Consider the following 27,717-nt stretch of genomic DNA (forward strand, 5'->3'; position numbering starts at 1 on the left):
CTAGACAGATAGGGAACTAGACAGAGAGGGAACTAGACAGAGAAAAGAGGGAACTAGACAGAGAAAAGAGGGAACTAAACAGAGAGAGAGGGAACTAGACAGAGAGAGAGAGGGAACTAGACAGAGAGAGAGAGAGGGAACTAGACAGAGAGGGAACTAGACAGAGAGGGAACTAGACAGAGAGGGAACTAGACAGAGAGAGAACTAGACAGAGAGGGAACTAGACAGAGAGGGAACTAGACAGAGAGGGAACTAGACAGAAAAATAGAGGGAACTAGACAGAGAGAGGGAACTAGACAGAGAGAGAGAGGGAACTAGACAGAGAGGGAACTAGAAAGAGAGAGAACTAGACAGAGAGGGAACTAGACAGAGAGGGAACTAGACAGAGAGGGAACTAGACAGATAGGGAACTAGACAGAGAGGGAACTAGACAGAGAGAGGGGGAACCAGACAGAGAGGGAACTAGACAGAGAGGGAACTAGACAGAGAGATAGAGGGAACTAGACAGAGAGGGAACTAGACAGAGAGAGGGGAACCAGACAGATAGGGAACTAGACAGAGAGATAGAGGGAACTAGACAGAGAGAGGGGGAACCAGACAGAGAGGGAACTAGACAGAGAGGGAACTAGACAGAGAGATAGAGGGAACTAGACAGAGAGATAGAGGGAACTAGACAGAGATGGAACTAGACAGAGAGGGATCTAGACAGAGACAGAGAGGGAACTAGACAGAGAGGGAACTAGATGTAGAGTGAGGGAACTAGACAGAGATGGAACTAGACAGAGAGAGAATTAGGCAGAGAGATAGAGGGAACTAGACAGAGAGATAGAGGGAACTAGACAGAGAGGGAACTAGACAGAGAGAGAACTAGGCAGAGAGATAGAGGGAACTAGACAGAGAGATAGAGGGAACTAGACAGAGAGAGAACTTATCAGAGAGGGAACTAGACAGAGAGAGAACTAAACAGAGAGAGAACTTGACAGAGAGATAGAGGGAACTAGACAGAGAGAGAACTTGACAGAGAGATAGAGGGACCTAGACAGAAAGATAACTAGACAGAGACAGAGAGAGAACTAGACAGAGAGAGAGAGAGAACTTGACAGAGAGAGAGAGGGAACTAGACAGAGAGGGAACTAGACATAGGGGGAACTAGACAGAGAGGGAACTAGACAGAGAGGGAACTAGACAGAGAGATAGAGGGAACTCGACAGAGAAAAGAGGGAACTAGACATAGAGAACTAGACAGAGAGGGAACTAGAAAGAGAGGGAACTATACAGAGAAAAGAGGGAACTAGACTGAGAGAGAGGGAACTTGACAGAGAGAGAGAGGGAACTTGACAGAGAGAGAGAGGGAACTAGACAGAGAGGGAACTAGACATAGAGGGAACTAGACAGAGAGGGAACTAGACAGAGTTGGAACTAGACAGAGAGATAGAGGGAACTCGACAGAGAAAAGAGGGAACTAGACATAGAGAACTAGACAGAGAGGGAACTAGAAAGAGAGGGAACTATACAGAGAAAAGAGGGAACTAGACTGAGAGAGAGGGAACTATACAGAGAGAGAGAGGGAACTCGACAGAGAATAGAGGGAACTAGACAAAGGGAGAGGGAACTCGACAGAGAAAAGAAGGAACCAGACATAGAGAACTAGACAGAGAGGGAACTAGACAGAGAGAGAACTAGACAGAGAGGGAACTAGACAGAGAGGGAACTAGACAGAGAGGGAACTAGACAGAGAGATAGAGTGAACTAGACAGAGATGGAACTAGACAGAGACAGAGAGGGAACTAGACAGAGAGGGAACTAGACAGAGAGATAGAGGGAACTAGACAGAGATGGAACTAGACAGAGACAGAGAGGGAACTAGACAGAGAGGGAACTAGACAGAGAGATAGAGGGAACTAGACAGAGATGGAACTAGACAGAGACAGAGAGGGAACTAGACAGAGAGGGAACTAGACAGAGAGAGAACTAGATGTAGAGAGAGGGAACTAGACAGAGATGGAACTAGACAGAGAGAGAACTAGGCAGAGAGATAGAGGGAACTAGACAGAGATATAGAGGGAACTAGACACAGAGGGAACTAGACAGAGAGAGAACTAGGCAGAGAGATAGAGGGAACTAGACAGAGAGATAGAGGGAACTAGACAGAGAGGGAACTAGACAGAGAGAGAACTTGACAGAGAGAGAGAGGGAACTAGACATAGAGGGAACTAGACATAGGGGGAACTAGACAGAGAGGGAACTAGACAGAGAGGGAACTAGACAGAGTTGGAACTAGACAGAGAGATAGAGGGAACTCGACAGAGAAAAGAGGGAACTAGACATAGAGGGAACTAGACATAGGGGGAACTAGACATAGGGGGAACTAGACAGAGAGGGAACTATACAGAGAGGGAACTAGACAGAGTTGGAACTAGACAGAGAGATAGAGGGAACTCGACAGAGAAAAGAGGGAACTAGACATAGAGAACTAGACAGAGAGGGAACTAGAAAGAGAGGGAACTATACAGAGAAAAGAGGGAACTAGACTGAGAGAGAGGGAACTTGACAGAGAGAGAGATGGAACTCGACAGAGAAAAGAAGGAACCAGACATAGAGAACTAGACAGAGAGGGAACTAGACAGAGAAGGAACTAGACAGAGAGGGAACTAGACAGAGAGGGAACTAGACAGAGAGATAGAGGGAACTAGACAGAGATGGAACTAGACAGAGACAGAGAGGGAACTAGACAGAGAGGGAACTAGACAGAGAGGGACCTAGACAGAGAGTGATATAGACAGAGAGAGAGAGGGAACTAGACAGAGAGGGAACTAGACAGAGACTAGACTAGTTTGGCAGAGAGATAGAGGGAACTAGACAGAGAGATAGAGGGAACTAGACAGAGAGGGAACTAGACAGAGAGGGAACTAGACAGAGACTAGACTAGTTTGGCAGAGAGATAGAGGGAACTAGACAGAGAGATAGAGGGAACTAGACAGAGAGGGAACTAGACAGAGAGAGAACTAGGCAGAGAGATAGAGGGAACTAGACAGAGAGATAGAGGGAACTAGACAGAGAGAGAACTTATCAGAGAGGGAACTAGACAGAGAGAGAACTAGACAGAGAGATAGAGGGAACTAGACAGAGAGGGAACTAGACATAGGGGGAACTAGACAGAGAGGGAACTAGACAGAGAGATAGAGGGAACTAGACAGAGAGGGAACTAGACATAGGGGGAACTAGACAGAGAGGGAACTAGACAGAGAGAGAACTAGACAGAGAGAGAACTAGACAGAGAGATAGAGGGAACTAGACAGAGAGAGAACTTGACAGAGAGATAGAGGGAACTAGACAGAGAGGGAACTAGACATAGGGGGAACTAGACAGAGAGGGAACTAGACAGAGAGATAGAGGGAACTAGACAGAGAGGGAACTAGACATAGGGGGAACTAGACAGAGAGGGAACTAGACAGAGAGAGAACTACACAGAGAGAGAGAGAGAGAACTTGACAGAGAGAGAGAGGGAACTAGACAGAGAGGGAACTAGACATAGGGGGAACTAGACAGAGAGGGAACTAGACAGAGAGGGAACTAGACAGAGAGATAGAGGGAACTCGACAGAGAAAATAGGGAACTAGACATAGAGAACTAGACAGAGAGGGAACTAGAAAGAGAGGGAACTATACAGAGAAAAGAGGGAACTAGACTGAGAGAGAGGGAACTATACAGAGAGAGAGAGGGAACTCGACAGAGAATAGAGGGAACTAGACAAAGAGAGAGGGAACTTGACAGAGAGAGAGAGGGAACTCGACAGAGAAAAGAAGGAACCAGACATAGAGAACTAGACAGAGAGGGAACTAGACAGAGAGAGAACTAGACAGAGAGGGAACTAGACAGAGAGGGAACTAGACAGAGAGGGAACTAGACAGAGAGATAGAGTGAACTAGACAGAGATGGAACTAGACAGAGACAGAGAGGGAACTAGACAGAGAGGGAACTAGACAGAGAGAGAACTAGGCAGAGAGATAGAGGGAACTAGACAGAGAGATAGAGGGAACTAGACAGAGAGGGAACTAGACAGAGAGAGAACTAGGCAGAGAGATAGAGGGAACTAGACAGAGAGATAGAGGGAACTAGACAGAGAGAGAACTTGACAGAGAGAGAGAGGGAACTAGACATAGAGGGAACTAGACATAGGGGGAACTAGACAGAGAGGGAACTAGACAGAGAGGGAACTAGACAGAGTTGGAACTAGACAGAGAGATAGAGGGAACTCGACAGAGAAAAGAAGGAACTAGACATAGAGAACTAGACAGAGAGGGAACTAGAAAGAGAGGGAACTATACAGGGAAAGAGGGAACTAGACTGAGAGAGAGGGAACTCGACAGAGAAAAGAAGGAACCAGACATAGAGAACTAGTCAGAGAGGGAACTAGACAGAGAAGGAACTAGACAGAGAGGGAACTAGACAGAGAGGGAACTAGACAGAGAGATAGAGGGAACTAGACAGAGATGGAACTAGACAGAGACAGAGAGGGAACTAGACAGAGAGGGAACTAGACAGAGAGGGACCTAGACAGAGAGTGATATAGACAGAGAGAGAGAGGGAACTAGACAGAGAGGGAACTAGACAGAGACTAGACTAGTTTGTGGCAACCTAAATGCCAGAACCGGACAAGAACCTGACACCCTCAGCACACAGGGGGACAAACACCTGCCTGGAGGTGACAGCATTCCCTCCCACATAGGCACAACTATGACAACATAACCAACAAAAACGGGTCACAACTCCTGCAGCTCTGTCGCACGCTGGGTATGTACATAGTCAACGGTAGGCTTCGAGGGGACTCCTATGGTAGGTACACCTATATCTCATCTCTTGGCAGTAGTACTGTAGACTACTTTATCACTGACCTCAACCCAGAGTCTCTCAGAGCGTTCACAGTCAGCCCACTGACACCCCTATCAGACCACAGCAAAATCACAGTCTACTTAAACAGAGCAATACTCAATCATGAGGCATCAAAGCCAAAGGAACTGAGTAACATTAAGAAATGCTATAGATGGAAGGAATGCAGTATGGAAACCTACCAAAAAACAATTAGGCAACAACAAATTCAATCCCTTTTAGACAATTTCCTGGGTAAAACGTTCCACTGTAATAGTGAAGGTGTAAACTTGGCAGTAGAAAATCTTAACAGTATATTTGACCTCTCAGCTTCCCTATCAAATCTAAAAATCTCAAATAGAAAACCGAAGAAAATTAACAATAATGACAAATGGTTTGATGAAGAATGCAAAAATCTAAGAAAGAAATTGAGAAACCTGTCCAACCAAAAACATAGAGACCCGGAAAACCTGAGTCTACGCCTTCACTATGGTGAATCACTAAAACAATACAGAAATACACTACGGAAAAAGAAGGAACAGCATGTCAGAAATCAGCTCAATGCAATTGAAGAATCCATAGACTCTAACCACTTCTGGGAAAATTGGAAAACACTAAACAAACAACAACACGAAGAATTATCTATCCAAAATGGAGATGTATGGGTAAACCACTTCTCCAATCTTTTTGGCTCTATAACAAAGAATAAAGAGCAAAAACATATACATGATCAAATACAGATCTTAGAATCAACTATTAAAGACTACCAGAACCCACTGGACTCTCCAATTACATTGAATGAGTTACAGGACAAAATAAGAACCCTCCAACCCAAAAAGGCCTGTGGTGTTGATGGTATCCTCAATGAAATGATCAAATATACAGACAACAAATTCCAATTGGCTATACTAAAACTCTTTAACATCATACTTAGCTCTGGCATCTTCCCCAATATTTGGAACCAAGGACTGATCACCCCAATCCACAAAAGTGGAGACAAATTTGACCCCAATAACTACCGTGGAATATGTGTCAACAGTAACCTTGGGAAAATCCTCTCCATTATTATTAACAGCAGACTCGTACATTTCCTCAATGAAAACAATGTACTGAGCAAATGTCAAATTGGCTTTTTACCAAATTACCGTTCAACAGACCATGTATTCACCCTGCACACCCTAATTGACAACCAAACAAACCAAAACAAAGGCAAAGTCTTCTCATGCTTTGTTGATTTCAAAAAAGCCTTTGACTCAATCTGGCATGAGGGTCTGCTATACAAACTGATGGAAAGTGGTGTTGGGGGTAAAACATATGACATTATAAAATCCATGTACACAAACAACAAGTGTGCGGTTAAAATTGGCAAAAAACACACACATTTCTTCACACAGGGTTATGGGGTTAGACAGGGATGCAGTTTAAGCCCCACCCTCTTCAACATATATATCAACGAATTGGCGCGGGCACTAGAAAAGTCTGCAGCACCCGGCCTCCCCCTGCTAGAATCCGAAGTCAAATGTCTGCTGTTTGCCGATGATCTGGTGTTTCTGTCACCAACCAAGGAGGGCCTACAGAAGCACCTAGATCTTATGCAAAGATTCTGTCAGACCTGGGCCCTGACAGTAAATCTCAGTAAGACCAAAATAATGGTGTTCCAAAAAAGGTCCAGTCACCAGGACCACAAATACAAATTCCATCTAGACACTGTTGCCCTAGAGCACACAAAAAACGATACATACCTTGGCCTAAACATCAGCGCCACAGGTAACTTCCACAAAGCTGTGAACGATCTGAGAGACAAGGCAAGAAGGGCATTCTATGCCATCAAAAGAAACATACATTTCAACATACCAATTAGGATTTGGCTAAAAATACTTGAATCTGTCATAGAGCCCATTGCCCTTTATGGTTGTGAGGTCTGGGGTCCGCTCACCAACCAAAACTTCACAAAATGGGACAAACACCAAATTGAGACTCTGCACGCAGAATTCTGCAAAAATATCCTCCGTGTACAACGTAGAACACCAAATAATGCATGCAGAGCAGAATTAGGCCGATACCCACTAATTATCAAAATCCAGAAAAGAGCCGTTAAATTCTACAACCACCTAAAAGTAAGCGATTCACAAACCTTCCATAACAAAGCCATCACCTACAGAGAGATGAATCTGGAGAAGAGTCCCCTAAGCAAGCTGGTCCTGGGGCTCTGTTCACAAACACAAACACACCCTACAGAGCCCCAGGACAACAGCACAATTAGACTCAACCAAATCATGAGAAAACAAAAAGATAATTACTTGACACATTGGAAAGAATTAACAAAAAAACAGAGCAAACCAGAATGCTTTTTGGCCCTAAACAGAGAGTACACAGCGGCAGAATACCTGACCACTGTGACTGACCCAAAATTAAGGAAAGCTTTGACTATGTACAGACTCAATGAGCATAGCCTTGCTATTGAGAAAGGCCGCCGTAGGCAGACATGGCTCTCAAGAGAAGACAGGCTATGTGCTCACTGCCCACAACATGAGGTGGAAACTGAGCTGCACTTCCTAACCTCCTGCCCAATGTATCACCCACCATATTAGAGAGACATATTTCCCTCAGATTACACAGATCCACAAAGAATTCGAAAACAAATCCAATTTTGAAAAACTCCCATATCTACTGGGTGAAATTCCACAGTGTGCCATCACAGCAGCAAGATTTTTGACCTGTTGCCACGAGAAAAGGGCAACCAGTGAAGAACACACACCATTGTAAATACAACCCATATTTATGCTTATTTATTTTATATTGTGTCCTTTAACCATTTGTACATTGTTAAAACACTGTATATATATATAATATGACATTTGTAATGTCTTTACTGTTTTGAAACCTCTGTATGTGTAATGTTTACTGTTAATTTTTGTTGTTTTTCACTTTATATATTCACTTTGTATGTAGTCTACCTCACTTGCTTTGGCAATGTTAACGCATGTTTCCCATGCCAATAAAGCCCTTGAATTGAATTGAATTGAAATAAAGAATGTTAAAATAGAGAAAGGGATAAGATGGAGTGAAATAAAGAGAGATGGAAAACTAAGGATAGACAGACTGAAGGAAAACAAAGAGATTGGTGGAGGTGACACAAAACACACTGCCTAGTTGAGAAAGAGAGAGATGGAGAGAGACCCAGTGTTCTGGCAGTGGGGTCAGGAAGCAGATGGGTTGTATTATTTGGAGCAGCAGACACACACTGGGAGGGGACAGCCCAGGGTCGGCAGGGGTGGCAGAGTCTGCCGAGGGGAGTGAGGGTTGGATGGGTTGCCAGTACGCACACACACCAGTGAGGACGGGAGTCTCAGCGTTTGCCAAGCCGAAGGTCCCTCTTTAACCTTCAATCAACACGTGAGCACAGCCTTCACACACACACACACAGGGCCAGTCCATAATTACACACACACACACACACACACACACACACACACACACACACACACACACACACACACACACACACACACACACACACACACACTCACACACACACACACACACACACAAGGCCAGTTCATAATGACCCATAATGGCCTGCATACAGATGAGCCCTCTGCTCTCGTCTTAGTCTTGGACAGAGACAGACTAAAAACACCAAGTTAGAATGATAAACTTTTGCAGTCAATTTGAGGAGTAACCCAAGGAGGGTTTGAGCAGGCAGTGTTCTGAGGAGCAGGAATTGAACAACCAGAAAATGACTTTTCCTAAAGACAATGTGTGTGCTTGGTGGTCTTGAAGTATTTCTGGTTGTGAAATAAGTTGTGGTAGTGGGAATACAGCTTTGTGGTTGTCCGTATTAGTAGGGATAAGGGGCACTATTCGGAAGTTTGGATGACTGAGGTGCCCAAAGTAAACTTCCTGTTACTCAGGCCCAGAAGCTAGGATATGCATATAATTGGATAGAAACCACTCTAAAGTTTCTAAAACTGTTAAAATAATATCTATGGGTATAACAGAATTGATATGGCAGGCAAAAACCAGAGGACAATCAATCCAGATTTATTTTGTTTGTTGAGCTCACCACTCATTGTAATGTCTGTCTATGAGAAAATCAATTGAATACCTCCCAGATTGCAGTTCCTATGGCTTCCAGTAGATGTCAACAGTCTTTAGAAAGCGTTTCAGGCTTGTTTTTTGAAAAATGAGCTAGAATTTGTAGTGTTTGTAGCGCGTTCTGGTGAGAGCACTTCGTTATTTATCTCTGGTAATGAAAATACACTGCTCAAAAAAATAAAGGGAACACTAAAATAACACATCCTAGATCTGAATGAATGAAATATTCTTATTAAATACTTTTTCTTTACATAGTTGAATGTGCTGACAACAAAATCACACAAAAATTATCAATGGAAATCAAATTTATCAACCCATAGAGGTCTGGATTTGGAGTCACACTCAAAATTAAAGTGGAAAACCACACTACAGGCTGATTCAACTTTGATGTAATGTCCTTCAAACATGTCAAAATGAGGCTCAGTAGTGTATGTGGCCTCCACGTGCCTGTGTGACCTCCCTACAACGCCTGGGCATGCTCCTGATGAGGTGGCGGATGGTCTCCTGAGGGATCTCCTCCCAGACCTGGACGAAAGCATCCCCCAACTCCTGGACAGTCTGTGGTGCAACGTGGCGTTGGTGGATGGAGCAAGACATGATGTCCCAGATGTGCTCAATTGGATTCAGGTCTGGGGAACGGGCGGGCCAGTCCATAGCATCAATGCCTTCCTCTTGCAGGAACTGCTGACACACTCCAGCCACATGAGGTCTAGCATTGTCTTGCATTAGGAGGAACCCAGGGCCAACCGCACCAGCATATGGTCTCACAAGGTGTCTGAGGATCTCATCTCGGTACCTAATGGCAGTCAGGCTACATCTGGCGAGCACATGGAGGCCTGTGCGGCCCCCCCAAAGAAATGCCACCCCACACCATGACTGACCCACCGCCAAACCGGTCATGCTGGATGATGTTGCAGGCAGCAGAACGTTCTCCACGGCGTCTCCAGACTCTGTCACGTCTGTGACATGTGCTCAGTGGGAACCTGCTTTCATCTGTGAAGAGCACAGGGCGCCAGTGGCGAATTTGCCAATCTTGGTGTTCTCTGGCAAATGCCAAACGTCCTGCATGGTGTTGGGCTGTAAGCACAACCCCCACCTGTGGACGTCGGGCCATCATACTACCCTCATGGAGTCTGTTTCTGACCGTTTGAGCAGACACATGCACATTTGTGGCCTGCTGGAGGTCATTTTGCAGGGCTCTGTCAGTGCTCCTCCTGCTCCTCCTTGCACAAATGCGGAGGTAGCGGTCCTGCTGCTGGGTTGTTGCCCTCCTACGGCCTCCTCCACGTCTCCTGATGTACTGGCCTGTCTCCTGGTAGCGCCTCCATGCTCTGGACACTACGCTGACAGACACAGCAAACCTTCTTGCCACAGCTCGCATTGATGTGCCATCCTGGATGAGCTGCACTACCTGAGCCACTTGTGTGGGTTGTAGACTCCGTCTCATGCTACCACTAGAGTGAAAGCACCGCCAGCATTCAAAAGTGACCAAAATATCAGCCAGGAAGCATAGGAACTGATAAGTGGTCTGTGGTCACCACCTGGAGAGCCACTCCTTTATTGGGGGTGTCTTGCTAATTGCCTATAATTTCCACCTGTTGTCTATTCCATTTGCACAACAGCATGTATTTCACATGCTGTTGTGCAAATGGAATAGTATTGTCAATCAGTGTTGCTTCCTAAGTGGACAGTTTGATTTCACAGAAGTGTGATTGACTAGGAGTTACATTGTGTTCTTTAAGTGTTCCCTTTATTTTCTTGAGCAGTGTACTATTCTCCGTCTTAAATTTGATAATTTATTTACATATCAGGGTTCCTGAGGATTGATTAGAAACGTTGTGTGACCTGTTTGGATGAAGTTTATCGGTAACTTTTGGAATTCATTTCTATGCATTTTGAATGAGGGAAACCAGTGGGACTACTGAATCAAACACGCCAACTAATCTGACTTTTTTGGGATATAAAGAAGGACTTTATCGAACAAAATGACCATTTGTGATGCAGCTGGGACCCTTTGGGATTGCAACCAGAGGAAGATCTTCAAAGGTAAGTGATTTATTTTATCGCTATTTCTGACTTTCGTGTGACGCCTTTGCTTGTTTGAAAAATGTTTGTAATGCTTTTTTATGCGGGGGCGATGTCCTCAGATAATCGCATGGTGTGCTTTCACCGTAAAGCCTTTTTGAATTCTGACAAAGCGGCTGGATTAAAAAGTTAAGCTTTAAAACGATGTAAGACACTTGTATTTTTCATGAATGTTTAATATTACACATTTTTTATTTAGAATTTCGCGCTCTGAAATAACACCGGATGTTGTCGAGGTGGGGCGCTAGCGGCATGCCTAGGCCAAAGAGGTTTTAATGGTGTTGTCAAGACAATGTTTTGTCCCAGGAGTTTTTTAATGGGGATGATGAGATATAGATAACTCATTTTTCTTCCTTGCTGCTGTACAGTAGAACACCTTGACTTCCTCCTTCTAACTGTTGCCATGACAACGCTAACATGCCGGGCATGTACACTATATCATTGCTATAGTGACATAGCGCAAGAAAAATATCGAGTTGTGAGTGTTTTGTATGCGTGTAAGGTGTTTCGTATGTGGAAATGTTCATGTGTGTATAGTTGACAAAACACATTTTAACTCCAGTCTCTTTCTTCAGACCGTGGGCACGTCCAAAATGGCACCCTCGTCCCCTATGGGCCCTGGCCAAAAGTAGTGCACTATAAAGGGAATAGTGTGCCATTTGGGAAACAGGAATGATGGGATAGGAGAAGAGACTTGAATCCTGTCTAAACATGGCCATGGCTTTCTGCGTTACGCCACAATGCATCTTAGTCGTCCTGGAAGGCTTCTCCTATACGGCCATCTCCTATACCGCCTTCTCCTATACGGCCTCCTCCTATACGGCCTCCTCCTATACGGCCTCCTCCTATACGGCCTCCTCCTATACGACCTTCTCCTATAGGGCCTTCTCCTATACGGCCTCCTCCTATACGGCCTCCTCCTATACGGCCTCCTCCTATACGGCCATCTCCTATACGGCCTCCTCCTATACGGCCTCCTCCTATACGGCCTCCTCCTATACGGCCTCCTCCTATACGGCCTCCTCCTATACGGCCTCCTCCTATACGGCCTTCTCCTATACGGCCTTCTCCTATACAGCCTTCAGACTGCCATATCTCACCTGTCTGTCTGTGTGTGTGTGTTCTCAGGGACAGTGACAGAGTGTTTGCGTAATTAAACCTCAGACAATTAAAAAGCCTCTTATGCAGAGCGACTTACAGTAGTGTGCATACGTTTGTTAACTTGTTTCATTCTAGTCCGCCCGTGGGAATCAAACCCACAACCCGGGTGTTGCAAGTGCCATGCTCTACCAACTGAGGCACACAGGACACCACGCACACAGGACACCACACACACAGGACACCACACACACAGGACACCACACACACAGGACACCACACACACAGGGCACACACACACAGGACACCACACACACAGGACACCACACACACAGGACACCACACACACAGGGCACACACACATTCACGAGAAATGTATGGGTTCTTGTTTTTTAAACACCTTAACTTGATTTAGCAATAAAAGGCGGGGTCAGCAAATGACTGTGACCTCGTCCGCGTTCTGGACCAATCAAATCATGGCAGAGTGAGACACTCCGGAGTCAAACTAACGTCACCTTTCCAACCTGCACATTTTGTCAGCAGTTAAAAAGCTCCTCTTAATATTTTGCTTTGCATTTTAATCTTATTTGTTGTGTTCTGCTGCTAAACTGTCTGCATATACTCAGACTAGGACACACACGCACGCGCACGCACGCACACGCACACACACGCACACGCACACACACACACACACACACACACACCCTCTCTGCATACACTCAGACATAGTCAATCAATCACTATTGCATGTCCCTCAATGTCCTTCATACCCACACAGTCTACTCCAGTCACACACACACACACACACACACACACACACACACACACACACACACCGTGGTCCTGGACACACACACACACACAATCACACATAATTGCAAACACACACACAGACCCTCAAAAAGGCACAGTGATTAATGAATGAAGTGCCTCTGTTCAACTCCATCAGTGTGGATAAGGTAAAGAACAGAGTATGTGTGTATTTAACCAGCAGCTCTCTCTCATTCTCTCTCACTCACTCTCACTCTCTCTCTCTCCACTCTCAATTTCAATTCATAGGCTTTATTGGCATGGGAAACATTGTTAAAGGAAGTGAAGTAGGAAGTGAAGGTGAAAATAAAACAAAAGTGAAATAAACAATAAAAATGAACAGTAAAACAGTACACTCAAAAGTTCCAAAAGAATAAAGACATTTCAAATGTCATATTATGTGCAAATAGTTCAAAAGGGAAAATAAATAAACATAAATACAGTGCCTTGCAATTCATGGCGTTTTTTCCTATTTTGTTGCATTACATTACCTGTCATTTAAATTGATTTTTATTTGGATTTCATGTAATGGACAAAGAATAAAGACATTTCAAATGTCATATTATGTGCAAATAGTTCAAAAGGGAAAATAAATAAACATAAATACAGTGCCTTGCAATTCATGGCGTTTTTTCCTATTTTGTTGCATTACATTACCTGTCATTTAAATTGATTTTTATTTGGATTTCATGTAATGGACATACACAAAATAGTCCAAATTGGTGAAGTGAAATGAAAAATAACTTGTTAAAAATAAAAAAAAAACAGAAGAGTGGTGTGTGTGTTGACCCCCTTTGGTATGAAGCCCCTAAATAAGATCTGGTGCAACCAATTACCTTCAGATGTCACATAATTAGTTAGATTGCACACAGGGGGACTTTATTTAAGTGTCATATGATCTGTCACATGATCTCAGTATATATACACCTGTCCTGAAAGATACTGATAACAAGTTCAAACAGGTGCCATTAATACAGGTTACGAATGGAGGACAGAGGAGCCTCTTAAAGAAGAAGTTACAGGTCTGTGAGAGCCAGAAATCTTGCTTGTTTGTAGGTGACCAAATACTTATTTTCCACCATAATTTGCAAATCAATTCATTAAAAATACTACAATGTGATTTTCTGGATTAGTTTTTCTCATTTTGTCTGTCATAGTTGAAGTGTACCTATGATGAAAATTACAGGCCTCTCTCATCTTTTTAAGTGGGAGAACTTGCACACTTGGTGGCTGACTAAACACTTTTTTTGCCCCACTGTATATAGGTTGTTTTGCTAGGAATTATGTTCCTGTGATGTTGAGACTGCTTCTTGTGGTAGAAATGGTATTCACATGTATGCACGCACACCCACCAACACACCCACCACCACACCCACCGACACACACACACACACACACACACACACACACACACACACACACACACACACACACACACACACACACACACCATGGCTGCCACATGGGACTTGCAGAGGCATATGGCATCGTTTAGGCTTGGCAAACTTTACTGGCATGTTTAAGACGACTCAATATATTAGGGTTCAGGATCGTAAGGGGAGTGGATGAGGGGGAGGAGTGGGGAGGAAAGGGGGTGGATGAGGGGAGAGGGGAGGGCAGGAGGGGGGAGGAGAGGGGGAGGGGAGGAGAAATAAAATAGATGGATGGCTGTTATTTAGAGCAGTAAAGCTGTGTGGGGGGGGGGGAGAGAGAGTAAAGCTGTCTTGGAATGAACAGATTTCAGTCTAATGAGCAAGATAGAGAGGTGTTAAAGTCCGCAGACAGTCACAGCACTTCCTCTAAACGAAAGGAGCATGTACGCACACACGTGAATACACAACACCACATACATACTGGCTTATATGAGAGAGCGAGAGAGAGAGAAAGAGAGAGAGAGAGAGGGGAGAGAGAGGGAGAGGGGAGAGAGAGATAGAGAGAGAGAGAGGGGGGAGAGAGAGAGAGAGAGGGGGGAGAGAGAGAGAGGGGAGAGAGAGGAGAGAGAGGGAGAGAGAGAGAGGGGGGAGAGAGGGAGAGGGGGAGAGAGAGGGGAGAGAGAGAGAGAGAGAGGGGAGAGAGAGGGAGAGGGGAGAGGAGAGAGAGGGGAGAGAGGGAGAAAGGGGAGAGAGAGGGAGAGGGGAGAGAGAGGGAGAGGGGAGAGGAGAGAGAGGGGAGAGAGAGAGAAAGGGGAGAGAGAGGGAGAGGGGTAGAGAGAGGGGAGAGAGAGAGAGAGAGGGGAGAGGAGAAAGAGGGGAGAGAGAGAGAGGGGAGAGAGAGAGAGGGGAGAGAGAGGGAGAGGGGAGAGGAGAGAGAGAGAGAGGGGAGAGAGAGAGAGGGGAGTCAGAGGGAGAGGGGAGAGAGAGGAGAGAGAGGGAGAGGGGGAGAGAGAGGGGAGAGAGAGAGAGAGAGGGGAGAGAGAGGGAGATGGGAGAGGAGAGAGAGATGAGAGAGAGAGAGGGGAGTCAGAGGGAGAGGGGAGAGAGAGGAGAGAGAGAGAGTGAGAGAGAATGATAGGGGAGAGAGAGAGAGAGGGGAGAGAGAGGGGGAGAGAGAGAGAGAGGGGAGAGAGAGGAGAGAGAGAGAGTGAGAGAGAAGGATAGGGGAGAGAGAGAGAGGGGATAGAGAGAGAGAGAGAGGAGAGAGAGGGAGTGAGAGAGAGAAGATGTTAGATGTACTGTGATAGCGAGGGGTTGTTGTGTCGTATGTCTCAGTGGAGTTTACCTGCATACAATTCAGGACCATAGACAGCTCCCACCATTGGGTTCAGCTTCCAGCCTACAGAAAGAGTGGTAGACTAATGTTAGATTAGCATCCCATTCACTTAGACAGATGTTAGCTTAGCATCCCATTCACAAAGACTGAAGATAGTTTAGCATATAATTTACTTACACTAAGGTCTGGATTCAAAGAAAATGTAAAAACTATGTTCCAGCGTTCGATGATACTTCATTAAACGCAACTTAAATTGATGATGGGATAGGAGGAGAGACATGATGATGGGATAGGAGGTGAGACATGATGATGGGATAGGAGGAGAGACATGATGATGGGATAGGAGGAGAGACATGATGATGGGATAGGAGGAGATACATGATGATGGGATAGGAGGAGAGACATGATGATGGGATAGGAGGAGAGACATGATGATGGGATAGGAAGAGAGACATGATGATGGGATAGGAGGAGAGACATGATGATGGGATAGGAGGAGAGACATGATGATGGGATAGGAGGAGAGACATGATGATGTGATAGGAGAAGAGACATGATGATGGGATAGGAGGAGAGGCATGATGATGGGATAGGAGGTGAGACATGATGATGGGAAAGGAGGAGAGACATGATGATGGGATAGGAGGTGAGACATGATTATGAGATCGGAGGAGAGACATGATGATGGGATAGGAGGAGAGACTTGATAACGGGATAGGAGGATGGACATGATGATGGGATAGGAGGAGAGGCATGATGATGGGATAGGAGGTGAGACATGATTATGAGATCGGAGGAGAGACATGATGATGGAATAGGAGGAGAGACATGATGATGGGATAGGAGGATAGACATGATGATGGGATAGGAGGAGAGACATGATGATGGGATAGGAGGAGAGACATGATGATGGGATAGGAGGAGAGACATGATGATGGGATAGGAGGTGAGGAGAGACATGATGATGGGATAGGAGGTGAGGACAGACATTATGACAGGATAGGAGGAGAGACATGATAATGGGATAGGAGGAGAGACATGATGATGGGATAGGAGGTGAGGAGAGACATGATGATGGGATCGGAGGAGAGACATGATGATGGGATAGGAGAAGAGGCATGATGATGAGATAGGAGGAGAGACATGATGATGGGATAGGAGGAGAGACATGATGATGGGAGAGGAGGAGAGACATGATGATGGGATAGGAGGAGAGACATTATTATGGGACGAGAGGAGGGACATGATGATAGGATAGGAGGAGAGACATGATGATTGGATATGAGGAGAGACATGATGATGGGATAGGAGGAGAGACATGATGATGGGATAGGAGGAGAGGAGAGACATGATGGAGGGATAGGAGGAGAGACACGATGATGGGATAGGAGGAGAGGAGAGACATGATGATGGGATAGGAGTAGAGACATGATGATGGGATAGGAGGAGAGGAGAGACATGATGGTGGGATAGGAGGAGAGATACGATGATGGGATAGGAGGAGAGGAGAGACATGATGATGGGATAGGAGTAGAGACATGATGATGGGATAGGAGGAGAGGAGAGACATGATGATGGGATAGGAGGAGAGGAGAGTCATGATGGTGGGATAGGAGGAGAGGAGGGACATGATAATGGGTTAGGAGTTGAGGAGAGGCATGATGATGAGATAGGAGGAGAGGCATGATGATGGGATAGGAGGAGAGACATGATGATGGGATAGGAGGATAGACATGATGATGGGATAGGAGGAGAGACATGATGATGGGATAGGAGGAGAGACATGATGATGGGATAGGAGGAGAGACATGATGATTGGATATGAGGAGAGACATGATGATGGGATAGGAGGAGAGACATGATGATGGGATAGGAGGAGAGGAGAGACATGATGGTGGGATAGGAGGAGAGACACGATGATGGGATAGGAGGAGAGGAGAGACATGATGATGGGATAGGAGTAGAGACATGATGATGGGATAGGAGGAAAGGAGAGACATGATGATGGGTTAGGAGGAGAGCAGGCACATGATAATGGGATAGGAGGAGAGACATGATGATGGGATAGGAGGAGAGGAGAGACATGATGGTGGGATAGGAGGAGAGACACGATGATGGGATAGGAGGAGAGGAGAGACATGATCATGGGATAGGAGGAGAGACATGATGATGGGATAGGAGGAGAGACATGATTATGGGAGAGGAGGAGAGACATGATGATGGGATAGGAGGAGAGACATGATTATGGAATAGGAGGATAGACATGATGATGGGATAGGAGGAGAGACATGATGATGGGATAGGAGGAAAGGACAGACATGATGATGGGATATTAGGAGAGACATGATGATGGGATAGGAGGAGAGACATGATGATGGGATAGGAGGAGAGACATGATGATGGGATAGGAGGAGAGACATGATTATGGGAGAGGAGGAGAGACATGATGATGGGATAGGAGGAGAGACATGATTATGGGAGAGGAGGAGAGACATGATGATGGGATATGAGGAGAGACATGATGATGGAATAGGAGGATAGACATGATGATGGGATAGGAGGAGAGGAGAGACTTGATGATGGGATAGGAGGAGAGACACGATGATGGGATAGGAGGAGAGGAGAGACATGATGATGGGATAGGAGGAGAGACATGATGATGGGATAGGAGGAGAGGACAGACATGATGATGGGATTGGAGGAGAGACATGATGATGGGATAAGAGGAAAGGAGAGACATGATGATGGGATAGGAGGAGAGACATGATGATGGGATAAGAGGAAAGGAGAGACATGATGATGGGATAGGATGACAGACATGATGATGGGTTAGGAGGTGAGGAGAGACATGATGATGGGATTGGAGGAAAGACATTTTGACGAGATTGGAGGAGATACATGATGATGGGAGAGGAGGAGAGACATGATGATGGGATAGGAAGAGAGACATGATTATGGGAGAGGAGGAGAGACATTATTGTGGGACTAGAGGAGGGACATGATGATGGGATAGGAAGAGAGATATGATGATTGGATATGAGGAGAGACATGATGATGGGACAGGAGGATAGACATGATTATAGGATAGGAGGAGAGGAGAGACATGATGATGGGATAGGAGGAGAGACATGATGATGGGATAGGAGGAGAGGAGAGACATGATGGTGGGATAGGAGGAGAGGAGGGACATGATGATGGGATAGGAGGAGAGGAGATACATGATGATGGGATAGGAGGAGAGGCATGATGATGAGATAGGAGGAGAGACATGATGATGGGATAGGAGGAGAGACATGATGATGGGATAGGAGGAGAGACATGATGATGGGATAGGAGGTGAGGAGAGACATAATGATGGGATCGGAGGAGAGACATGATGATGGGATAGGAGGAGAGACATGATGATGGGATAGGAGGTGAGGAGAGACATGATGATGGGATAGGAGGTGAGGACAGACATTATGACAGGATAGGAGGAGAGACATGATAATGGGATAGGAGGAGAGACATGATGATGGGATAGGAGGATAGACATGATGATGGGATAGGAGGAGAGACATGATTATGGGAGAGGAGGAGAGACATTATTATGGGACGAGAGGAGGGACATGATGATGGGATAGGAGGAGAGACATGATGATTGGATATGAGGGGAGACATGATGATGGGATAGGAGGATAGACATGATGATGGGATAGGAGGAGAGACATGATTATGGGAGAGGAGGAGAGATTATTATGGGACGAGAGGAGGGACATGATGATGGGATAGGAGGAGAGACATGATGATTGGATATGAGGGGAGACATGATGATGGGATAGGAGGATAGACATGATGATGGGATAGGAGGAGAGTAGAGACATGATGATAGGATAGGAGGAGAGGAGAGACATGATGGTGGGATAGGAGGAGAGGAGGGACATGATAATGTGTTAGGAGGTGAGGAGAGACATGATGACGGGATGGAGGAGAGACATTTTGACGAGATTGGAGGAGATACAATTATGGGTTAGGAGGAGAGGAGGCACATGATAATGGGATAGGAGGAGAGACATGATGATGGGATAGGAGGAAATGACTGACATGATGATGAGAAAGGAGGAGAGACATGATGATGGGATAGGAGGAGAGACATGATGATGGGATAGGAGGAGAGAAATGATGATGGATAGGAGGTGAGACATGATTATGAGATCGGAGGAGAGACATGATGATGGGATAGGAGGAGAGACATGATGATGGGATAGGAGGATAGACATGATGATGGGATAGGAGGAGAGACATGATGATGGGATAGGAGGAGAGACATGATGATGGGATAGGAGGAGAGACATGATGATGGGATAGGAGGTGAGGAGAGACATGATAATGGGATAGGAGGTGAGGACAGACATTATGACAGGATAGGAGGAGAGACATGATAATGGGATAGGAGGAGAGACATGATGATGGGATGGGAGGTGAGGAGAGACATGATGATGGGATCGGAGGAGAGACATTATGATGGGATAGGAGGTGAGACATGATTATGAGATCGGAGGAGAGACATGATGATGGGATAGGAGGAGAGACATGATGATGGGATAGGAGGAGAGACATGATGATGGGATAGGAGGAGAGACATGATGACGGGATAGGAGGTGAGGAGAGACATAATGATGGGATCGAAGGAGAGACATGATGATGGGAAAGGAGGAGAGACATGATGATTGGATTGAAGGAGAGAGGTGATGATGGGATTGGAGGAGAGACATGATGATGGAATAGGAGGAAAGGACAGACATGATGATGGGAAAGGAGGAGAGACATGATGATGGGATAGGAGGAGAGACATGATGATGGGATAGGAGGAGAGACATGATGATGGGATAGGAGGAGAGACATGATGATGGGATAGGAGGAGAGACATGATGATGGGATAGGAGGAGAGACATGATGATGGGATAGCAGGAGAGAGGTGATGATGGGATTGGAGGAGAGGCATGATGATGGGATAGGAGGAGAGGAGAGACATGATTATGGGATAAGAGGAGAGACTTGATGATGGGATAAGAGGAAAGGAGAGACATGATGATGGGATTGGAGGAAAGACATTTTGACGAGATTGGAGGAGATACAGTGATGGGTTAGGAGGAGAGGAGGCACATGATAATGGGATAGGAGAAGAGACATGATGATGGGATAGGAGGAAAGGACAGACATGATGATGGGAAAGGAGGAGAGACATAATGATGGGATAGGAGGAGAGAGATGACTATTGGATAGGAGGAGAGACATGATGATGGGATAGGAGCAGAGACATGATGATGTGATAGGAGGAGAGACATGATGATGGGATAGGAGGAGAGACATGATGATGGGATAGGAGGAGAGACATGATGAAGGGAAAGGAGGAGAGACATGATGATGGGATAGGAGGTGAGACATGATTATGAGATCGGAGGAGTGACATGATGATGGGATAGGAGGAGAGACATGATGATGGGATAGGAGGATAGACATGATGATGGGATAGGAGGAGAGACATGATGATGGGATAGGAGGTGAGACATGATTATGAGATCGGAGGAGAGACATGATGATGGGATAGGAGGATAGACATGATGATGGGATAGGAGGAGAGACATGATGATGGGATAGGAGGAGAGACATGATGATGGGATAGGAGGTGTGTAGAGACTTGATGATGGGATAGGAGGTGAGGACAGACATTATGACAGGATAGGAGGAGAGACCTGATAATGGGATAGGAGGAGAGACATGATGATGGGATAGGAGGAGAGAAATGATGATGGATAGGAGGTGAGACATGATTATGAGATCGGAGGAGAGACATGATGATGGGATAGGAGGAGAGACATGATGATGGGATAGGAGGATAGACATGATGATGGGATAGGAGGAGAGACATGATGATGGGATAGGAGGAGAGACATGATGATGGGATAGGAGGAGAGACATGATGATGGGATAGGAGGTGAGGAGAGACATGATAATGGGATAGGAGGTGAGGACAGACATTATGACAGGATAGGAGGAGAGACATGATAATGGGATAGGAGGAGAGACATGATGATGGGATGGGAGGTGAGGAGAGACATGATGATGGGATCGGAGGAGAGACATTATGATGGGATAGGAGGTGAGACATGATTATGAGATCGGAGGAGAGACATGATGATGGGATAGGAGGAGAGACATGATGATGGGATAGGAGGAGAGACATGATGATGGGATAGGAGGAGAGACATGATGATGGGATAGGAGGTGAGGAGAGACATAATGATGGGATCGGAGGAGAGACATGATGATGGGAAAGGAGGAGAGACATGATGATTGGATTGAAGGAGAGAGGTGATGATGGGATTGGAGGAGAGACATGATGATGGAATAGGAGGAAAGGACAGACATGATGATGGGAAAGGAGGAGAGACATGATGATGGGATAGGAGGAGAGACATGATGATGGGATAGGAGGAGAGACATGATGATGGGATAGGAGGAGAGACATGATGATGGGATAGGAGGAGAGACATGATGATGGGATAGGAGGAGAGACATGATGATGGGATAGCAGGAGAGAGGTGATGATGGGATTGGAGGAGAGGCATGATGATGGGATAGGAGGAGAGGAGAGACATGATTATGGGATAAGAGGAGAGACTTGATGATGGGATAAGAGGAAAGGAGAGACATGATGATGGGATTGGAGGAAAGACATTTTGACGAGATTGGAGGAGATACAGTGATGGGTTAGGAGGAGAGGAGGCACATGATAATGGGATAGGAGAAGAGACATGATGATGGGATAGGAGGAAAGGACAGACATGATGATGGGAAAGGAGGATAGACATAATGATGGGATAGGAGGAGAGAGATGATGATTGGATAGGAGGAGAGACATGATGATGGGATAGGAGCAGAGACATGATGATGTGATAGGAGGAGAGACATGATGATGGGATAGGAGGAGAGACATGATGATGGGATAGGAGGAGAGACATGATGATGGGAAAGGAGGAGAGACATGATGATGGGATAGGAGGAGAGACATGATGATGGGATAGGAGGATAGACATGATGATGGGATAGGAGGATAGACATGATGATGGGATAGGAGGAGAGACATGATGATGGGATAGGAGGTGAGACATGATTATGAGATCGGAGGAGAGACATGATGATGGGATAGGAGGATAGACATGATGATGGGATAGGAGGAGAGACATGATGATGGGATAGGAGGAGAGACATGATGATGGGATAGGAGGTGTGTAGAGACATGATGATGGGATAGGAGGTGAGGACAGACATTATGACAGGATAGGAGGAGAGACATGATAATGGGATAGGAGGAGAGACATGATGATTGGATTGAAGGAGAGAGGTGATGATGGGATTGGAGGAGAGACATGATGATGGGATAGGAGGAGAGACATGATGATGGGATAGGAGGAGAGACATGATGATGGGATAGGAGGAGAGACATGATGATGGGATAGCAGGAGAGAGGTGATGATGGGATTGGAGGAGAGACATGATGATGGGATAGGAGGAGAGGAGAGACATGATGATGGGATAAGAGGAGAGACTTGATGATGGGATAAGAGGAAAGGAGAGACATGATGATGGGATTGGAGGAAAGACATTTTGACGAGATTGGAGGAGATACAGTGATGGGTTAGGAGGAGAGGAGGCACATGATAATGGGATAGGAGAAGAGACATGATGATGGGATAGGAGGAAAGGACAGACATGATGATGGGAAAGGAGGAGAGACATAATGATGGGATAGGAGGAGAGAGATGATGATTGGATAGGAGGAGAGACATGATGATGGGATAGGAGCGGAGACATGATGATGTGATAGGAGGAGAGACATGATGATGGGATAGGAGGAGAGACATGATGATGGGAAAGGAGGAGAGACATGATGATGGGATAGGAGGTGAGACATGATTATGAGATCGGAGGAGTGACATGATGATGGGATAGGAGGAGAGACATGATGATGGGATAGGAGGATAGACATGATGATGGGATAGGAGGAGAGACATGATGATGGGATAGGAGGTGAGACATGATTATGAGATCGGAGGAGAGACATGATGATGGGATAGGAGGAGAGACATGATGATGGGATAGGAGGATAGACATGATGATGGGATAGGAGGAGAGACATGATGATGGGATAGGAGGAGAGACATGATGATGGGATAGGAGGTGAGGACAGACATTATGACAGGATAGGAGGAGAGACATGATAATGGGATAGGAGGAGAGACATGATGATGAGATAGGAGGTGAGGAAAGACATGATGATGGGATCGGAGGAGAGACATGATGATGGGATAGGAGGAGAGACATGATGATGGGATAGGAGGAGAGACATGATAATGGGATAGGAGGTGAGGACAGACATTATGACAGAATAGGAGGAGAGACATGATAATGGGATAGGAGGTGAGGACAGACATTATGACAGGATAGGAGGAGAGACATGATAATGGGATAGGAGGAGAGACATGATGATGGGATGGGAGGTGAGGAGAGACATGATGATGGGATCGGAGGAGAGACATTATGATGGGATAGGAGGTGAGACATGATTATGAGATCGGAGGAGAGACATGATGATGGGAGAGGAGGAGAGACATGATGATGGGATAGGAGGAGAGACATGATGATGGGATAGGAGGTGAGGAGAGACATAATGATGGGATCGGAGGAGAGACATGATGATGGGAAAGGAGGAGAGACATGATGATTGGATTGAAGGAGAGAGGTGATGATGGGATTGGAGGAGAGACATGATGATGGGATAGGAGGAAAGGACAGACATGATGATGGGAAAGGAGGAGAGACATGATGATGGGATAGGAGGAGAGACATGATGATGGGATAGGAGGAGAGACATGATGATGGGATAGGAGGAGAGACATGATGATGGGATAGGAGGAGAGACATGATGATGGGATAGGAGGAGAGACATGATGATGGGATAGCAGGAGAGAGGTGATGATGGGATTCGAAGAGAGACATGATGATGGGATAGGAGGAGAGGAGAGACATGATGATGGGATAAGAGGAGAGACTTGATGATGGGATAAGAGGAAAGGAGAGACATGATGATGGGATTGGAGGAAAGACATTTTGACAAGATTGGAGGAGATACAGTGATGGGTTAGGAGGAGAGGAGGCACATGATAATGGGATAGGAGAAGAGACATGATGATGGGATAGGAGGAAAGGACAGACATGATGATGGGAAAGGAGTAGAGACATAATGATGGGATAGGAGGAGAGAGATGATGATTGGATAGGAGGAGAGACATGATGATGGGATAGGAGCAGAGACATGATGATGTGATAGGAGGAGAGACATGATGATGGGATAGGAGGAGAGACATGATGATGGGATAGGAGGAGAGACATGATGATGGGAAAGGAGGAGAGACATGATGATGGGATAGGAGGTGAGACATGATTATGAGATCGGAGGAGTGACATGATGATGGGATAGGAGGAGAGACATGATGATGGGATAGGAGGTGAGGAGAGACATGATAATGGGATAGGAGGTGAGGACAGACATTATGACAGAATAGGAGGAGAGACATGATAATGGGATAGGAGGTGAGGACAGACATTATGACAGGATAGGAGGAGAGACATGATAATGGGATAGGAGGAGAGACATGATGATGGGATGGGAGGTGAGGAGAGACATGATGATGGGATCGGAGGAGAGACATTATGATGGGATAGGAGGTGAGAGATGATTATGAGATCGGAGGAGAGACATGATGATGGGATAGGAGGAGAGACATGATGATGGGATAGGAGGAGAGACATGATGATGGGATAGGAGGAGAGACATGATGATGGGATAGGAGGTGAGGAGAGACATAATGATGGGATCGGAGGAGAGACATGATGATGGGAAAGGAGGAGAGACATGATGATTGGATTGAAGGAGAGAGGTGATGATGGGATTGGAGGAGAGACATGATGATGGGATAGGAGGAAAGGACAGACATGATGATGGGAAAGGAGGAGAGACATGATGATGGGATAGGAGGAGAGACATGATGATGGGATAGGAGGAAAGGACAGACATGATGATGGGATAGGAGGAGAGACATGATGATGGGATTGGAGGAGAGAGGTGATGATGGGATTGGAGGAGAGACATGATTATGGGATTGGAGGAGAGATGTGATATTGGGATTGGAGGAGAGACATGATGATGGGATAGGAGGAGAGATGTGATGATGGGATTGGAGGAGAGACATGATGATGGGATAGGAGGAGAGACATGATGATGGGATAGGAGGAGAGACATGATAATGGGAAAGGAGGAGAGACATGATGATGGGATAGGAGGAGAGACATGATGAAGGGATAGGAGGAGAGACATTCTTTTGTGAAAGGAGGAGACGAGAGACATGATGATGGGATAGGTGGCGAGACATGATGATTGGATAGGAAGAGAGGAGAGACATGATGATAGGATTGGAGTAGAGACATGGTGATGGGATAGGAGGAGAGAAATTATTATGGGGCAGGAGGAGAGGAGATAAGAGGAGAGATTAGATGATTGGATAGGTTAGGAGGAGAGTAGGAACATGATAATGGGTTAGGAGGTGAGGAGAGACATGATGATGGGATAAGAGGAGAGACATGATGATGGGATAGGAGGAAAGGACAGACATGATGATGGGAAAGGAGGAGAGACATAATGATGGGATAGGAGGAGAGACATGATGATGGGATAGGAGCAGAGACATGATGATGTGATAGGAGGAGAGACATGATGATGGGATAGGAGGTGAGACATGATTATGAGATCGGAGGAGTGACATGATGATGGGATAGGAGGAGAGACATGATTATGGGAGAGGAGGAGAGACATTATTATGGGATAGGAGGAGAGACATGATGATGGGAGAGGAGGAGAGTCATGATGATGGGATAGGAGGAGAGACATGATTATGGGAGAGGAGGAGAGACATTATTATGGGACGAGAGGAGAGACATGATGATGGGATAGGAGGAGAGACATGATGATTGGAAATGAGGAGAGACATGATGATGGGATAGGAGGATAGACATGATGATGGGATAGGAGGAGAGGAGAGACATGATGATGGGATAGGAGGAGAGGAGAGACATGATGGTGGGATAGGAGGAGAGGAGGGACATGATAATGGGTTAGGAGGTGATGAGAGACATGATGACGGGATGGAGGAGAGACATTTTGACGAGATTGGAGGAGATACAATGATGGGTTAGGAGGAGAGGAGGCACATGATGATGGGATAGGAGGAGAGACATGATGATGGGATAGGAGGAGAGACATGATGATGGGATAGGAGTAGAGACATGATGATGGGATAGGAGGTGAGACATGATTATGAGATCGGAGGAGAGACATGATGATGGGATAGGAGGAGAGACATGATGATGGGATAGGAGGATAGACATGATGATGGGATAGGAGGAGATACATGATGATGGGATAGGAGGAGAGTCATGATGATGGGATAGGAGGAGAGAAATGATGATGGGATAGGAGGTGAGGAGAGACATGATGATGGGATAGGAGGTGAGGACAGACATTATGATAGGATAGGAGGAGAGACATGATAATGGGATAGGAGGAGAAACATGATGATGGGATAGGAGGTGAAGAGAGACATGATGATGGGATCGGAGGAGAGACATGATTATGGGATAGGAGGTGAGACATGATTATGAGATTGGAGGAGAGACATGATGATGGGATAGGAGGAGAGACATGATGATGGGATAGGAGGAGAGACATGATGATGGGATAGGAGGAGAGACATGATGATGGGAATAGGAGGTGAGGAGAGCCATAATGATGGGATCGGAGGAGAGACATGATGATGGGATAGGAGGAGAGACATGATGATGGGATTGAAGGAGAGAGGTGATGATGGGATTGGAGGAGAGACATGATGATGGGATAGGAGGAATTGACAGACATGATGATGGGAAAGGAGGAGAGACATGATGATAGGA

General features: G+C 45.9%; 1 protein-coding gene across 3 annotated transcripts in view; it reads right to left on the reverse strand.

The window, feature by feature from the left end:
* LOC110499443 (RNA binding protein fox-1 homolog 3-like) overlaps positions 1 to 27,717 on the reverse strand; it is a 141,197-nt gene that overhangs the window by 40,562 nt on the left and 72,918 nt on the right. For all 3 annotated transcript variants that reach the window (XM_036956298.1, XM_036956300.1, XM_036956299.1), the window contains one exon: positions 15,679 to 15,732. In XM_036956298.1, the coding sequence (XP_036812193.1) occupies positions 15,679 to 15,732 (54 nt within the window). The remainder of the gene's footprint in view (positions 1 to 15,678; positions 15,733 to 27,717) is intronic.

Source organism: Oncorhynchus mykiss, chromosome 20 (assembly GCF_013265735.2).
Source record: "Oncorhynchus mykiss isolate Arlee chromosome 20, USDA_OmykA_1.1, whole genome shotgun sequence".
Lineage (NCBI taxonomy): Eukaryota > Metazoa > Chordata > Actinopteri > Salmoniformes > Salmonidae > Oncorhynchus > Oncorhynchus mykiss.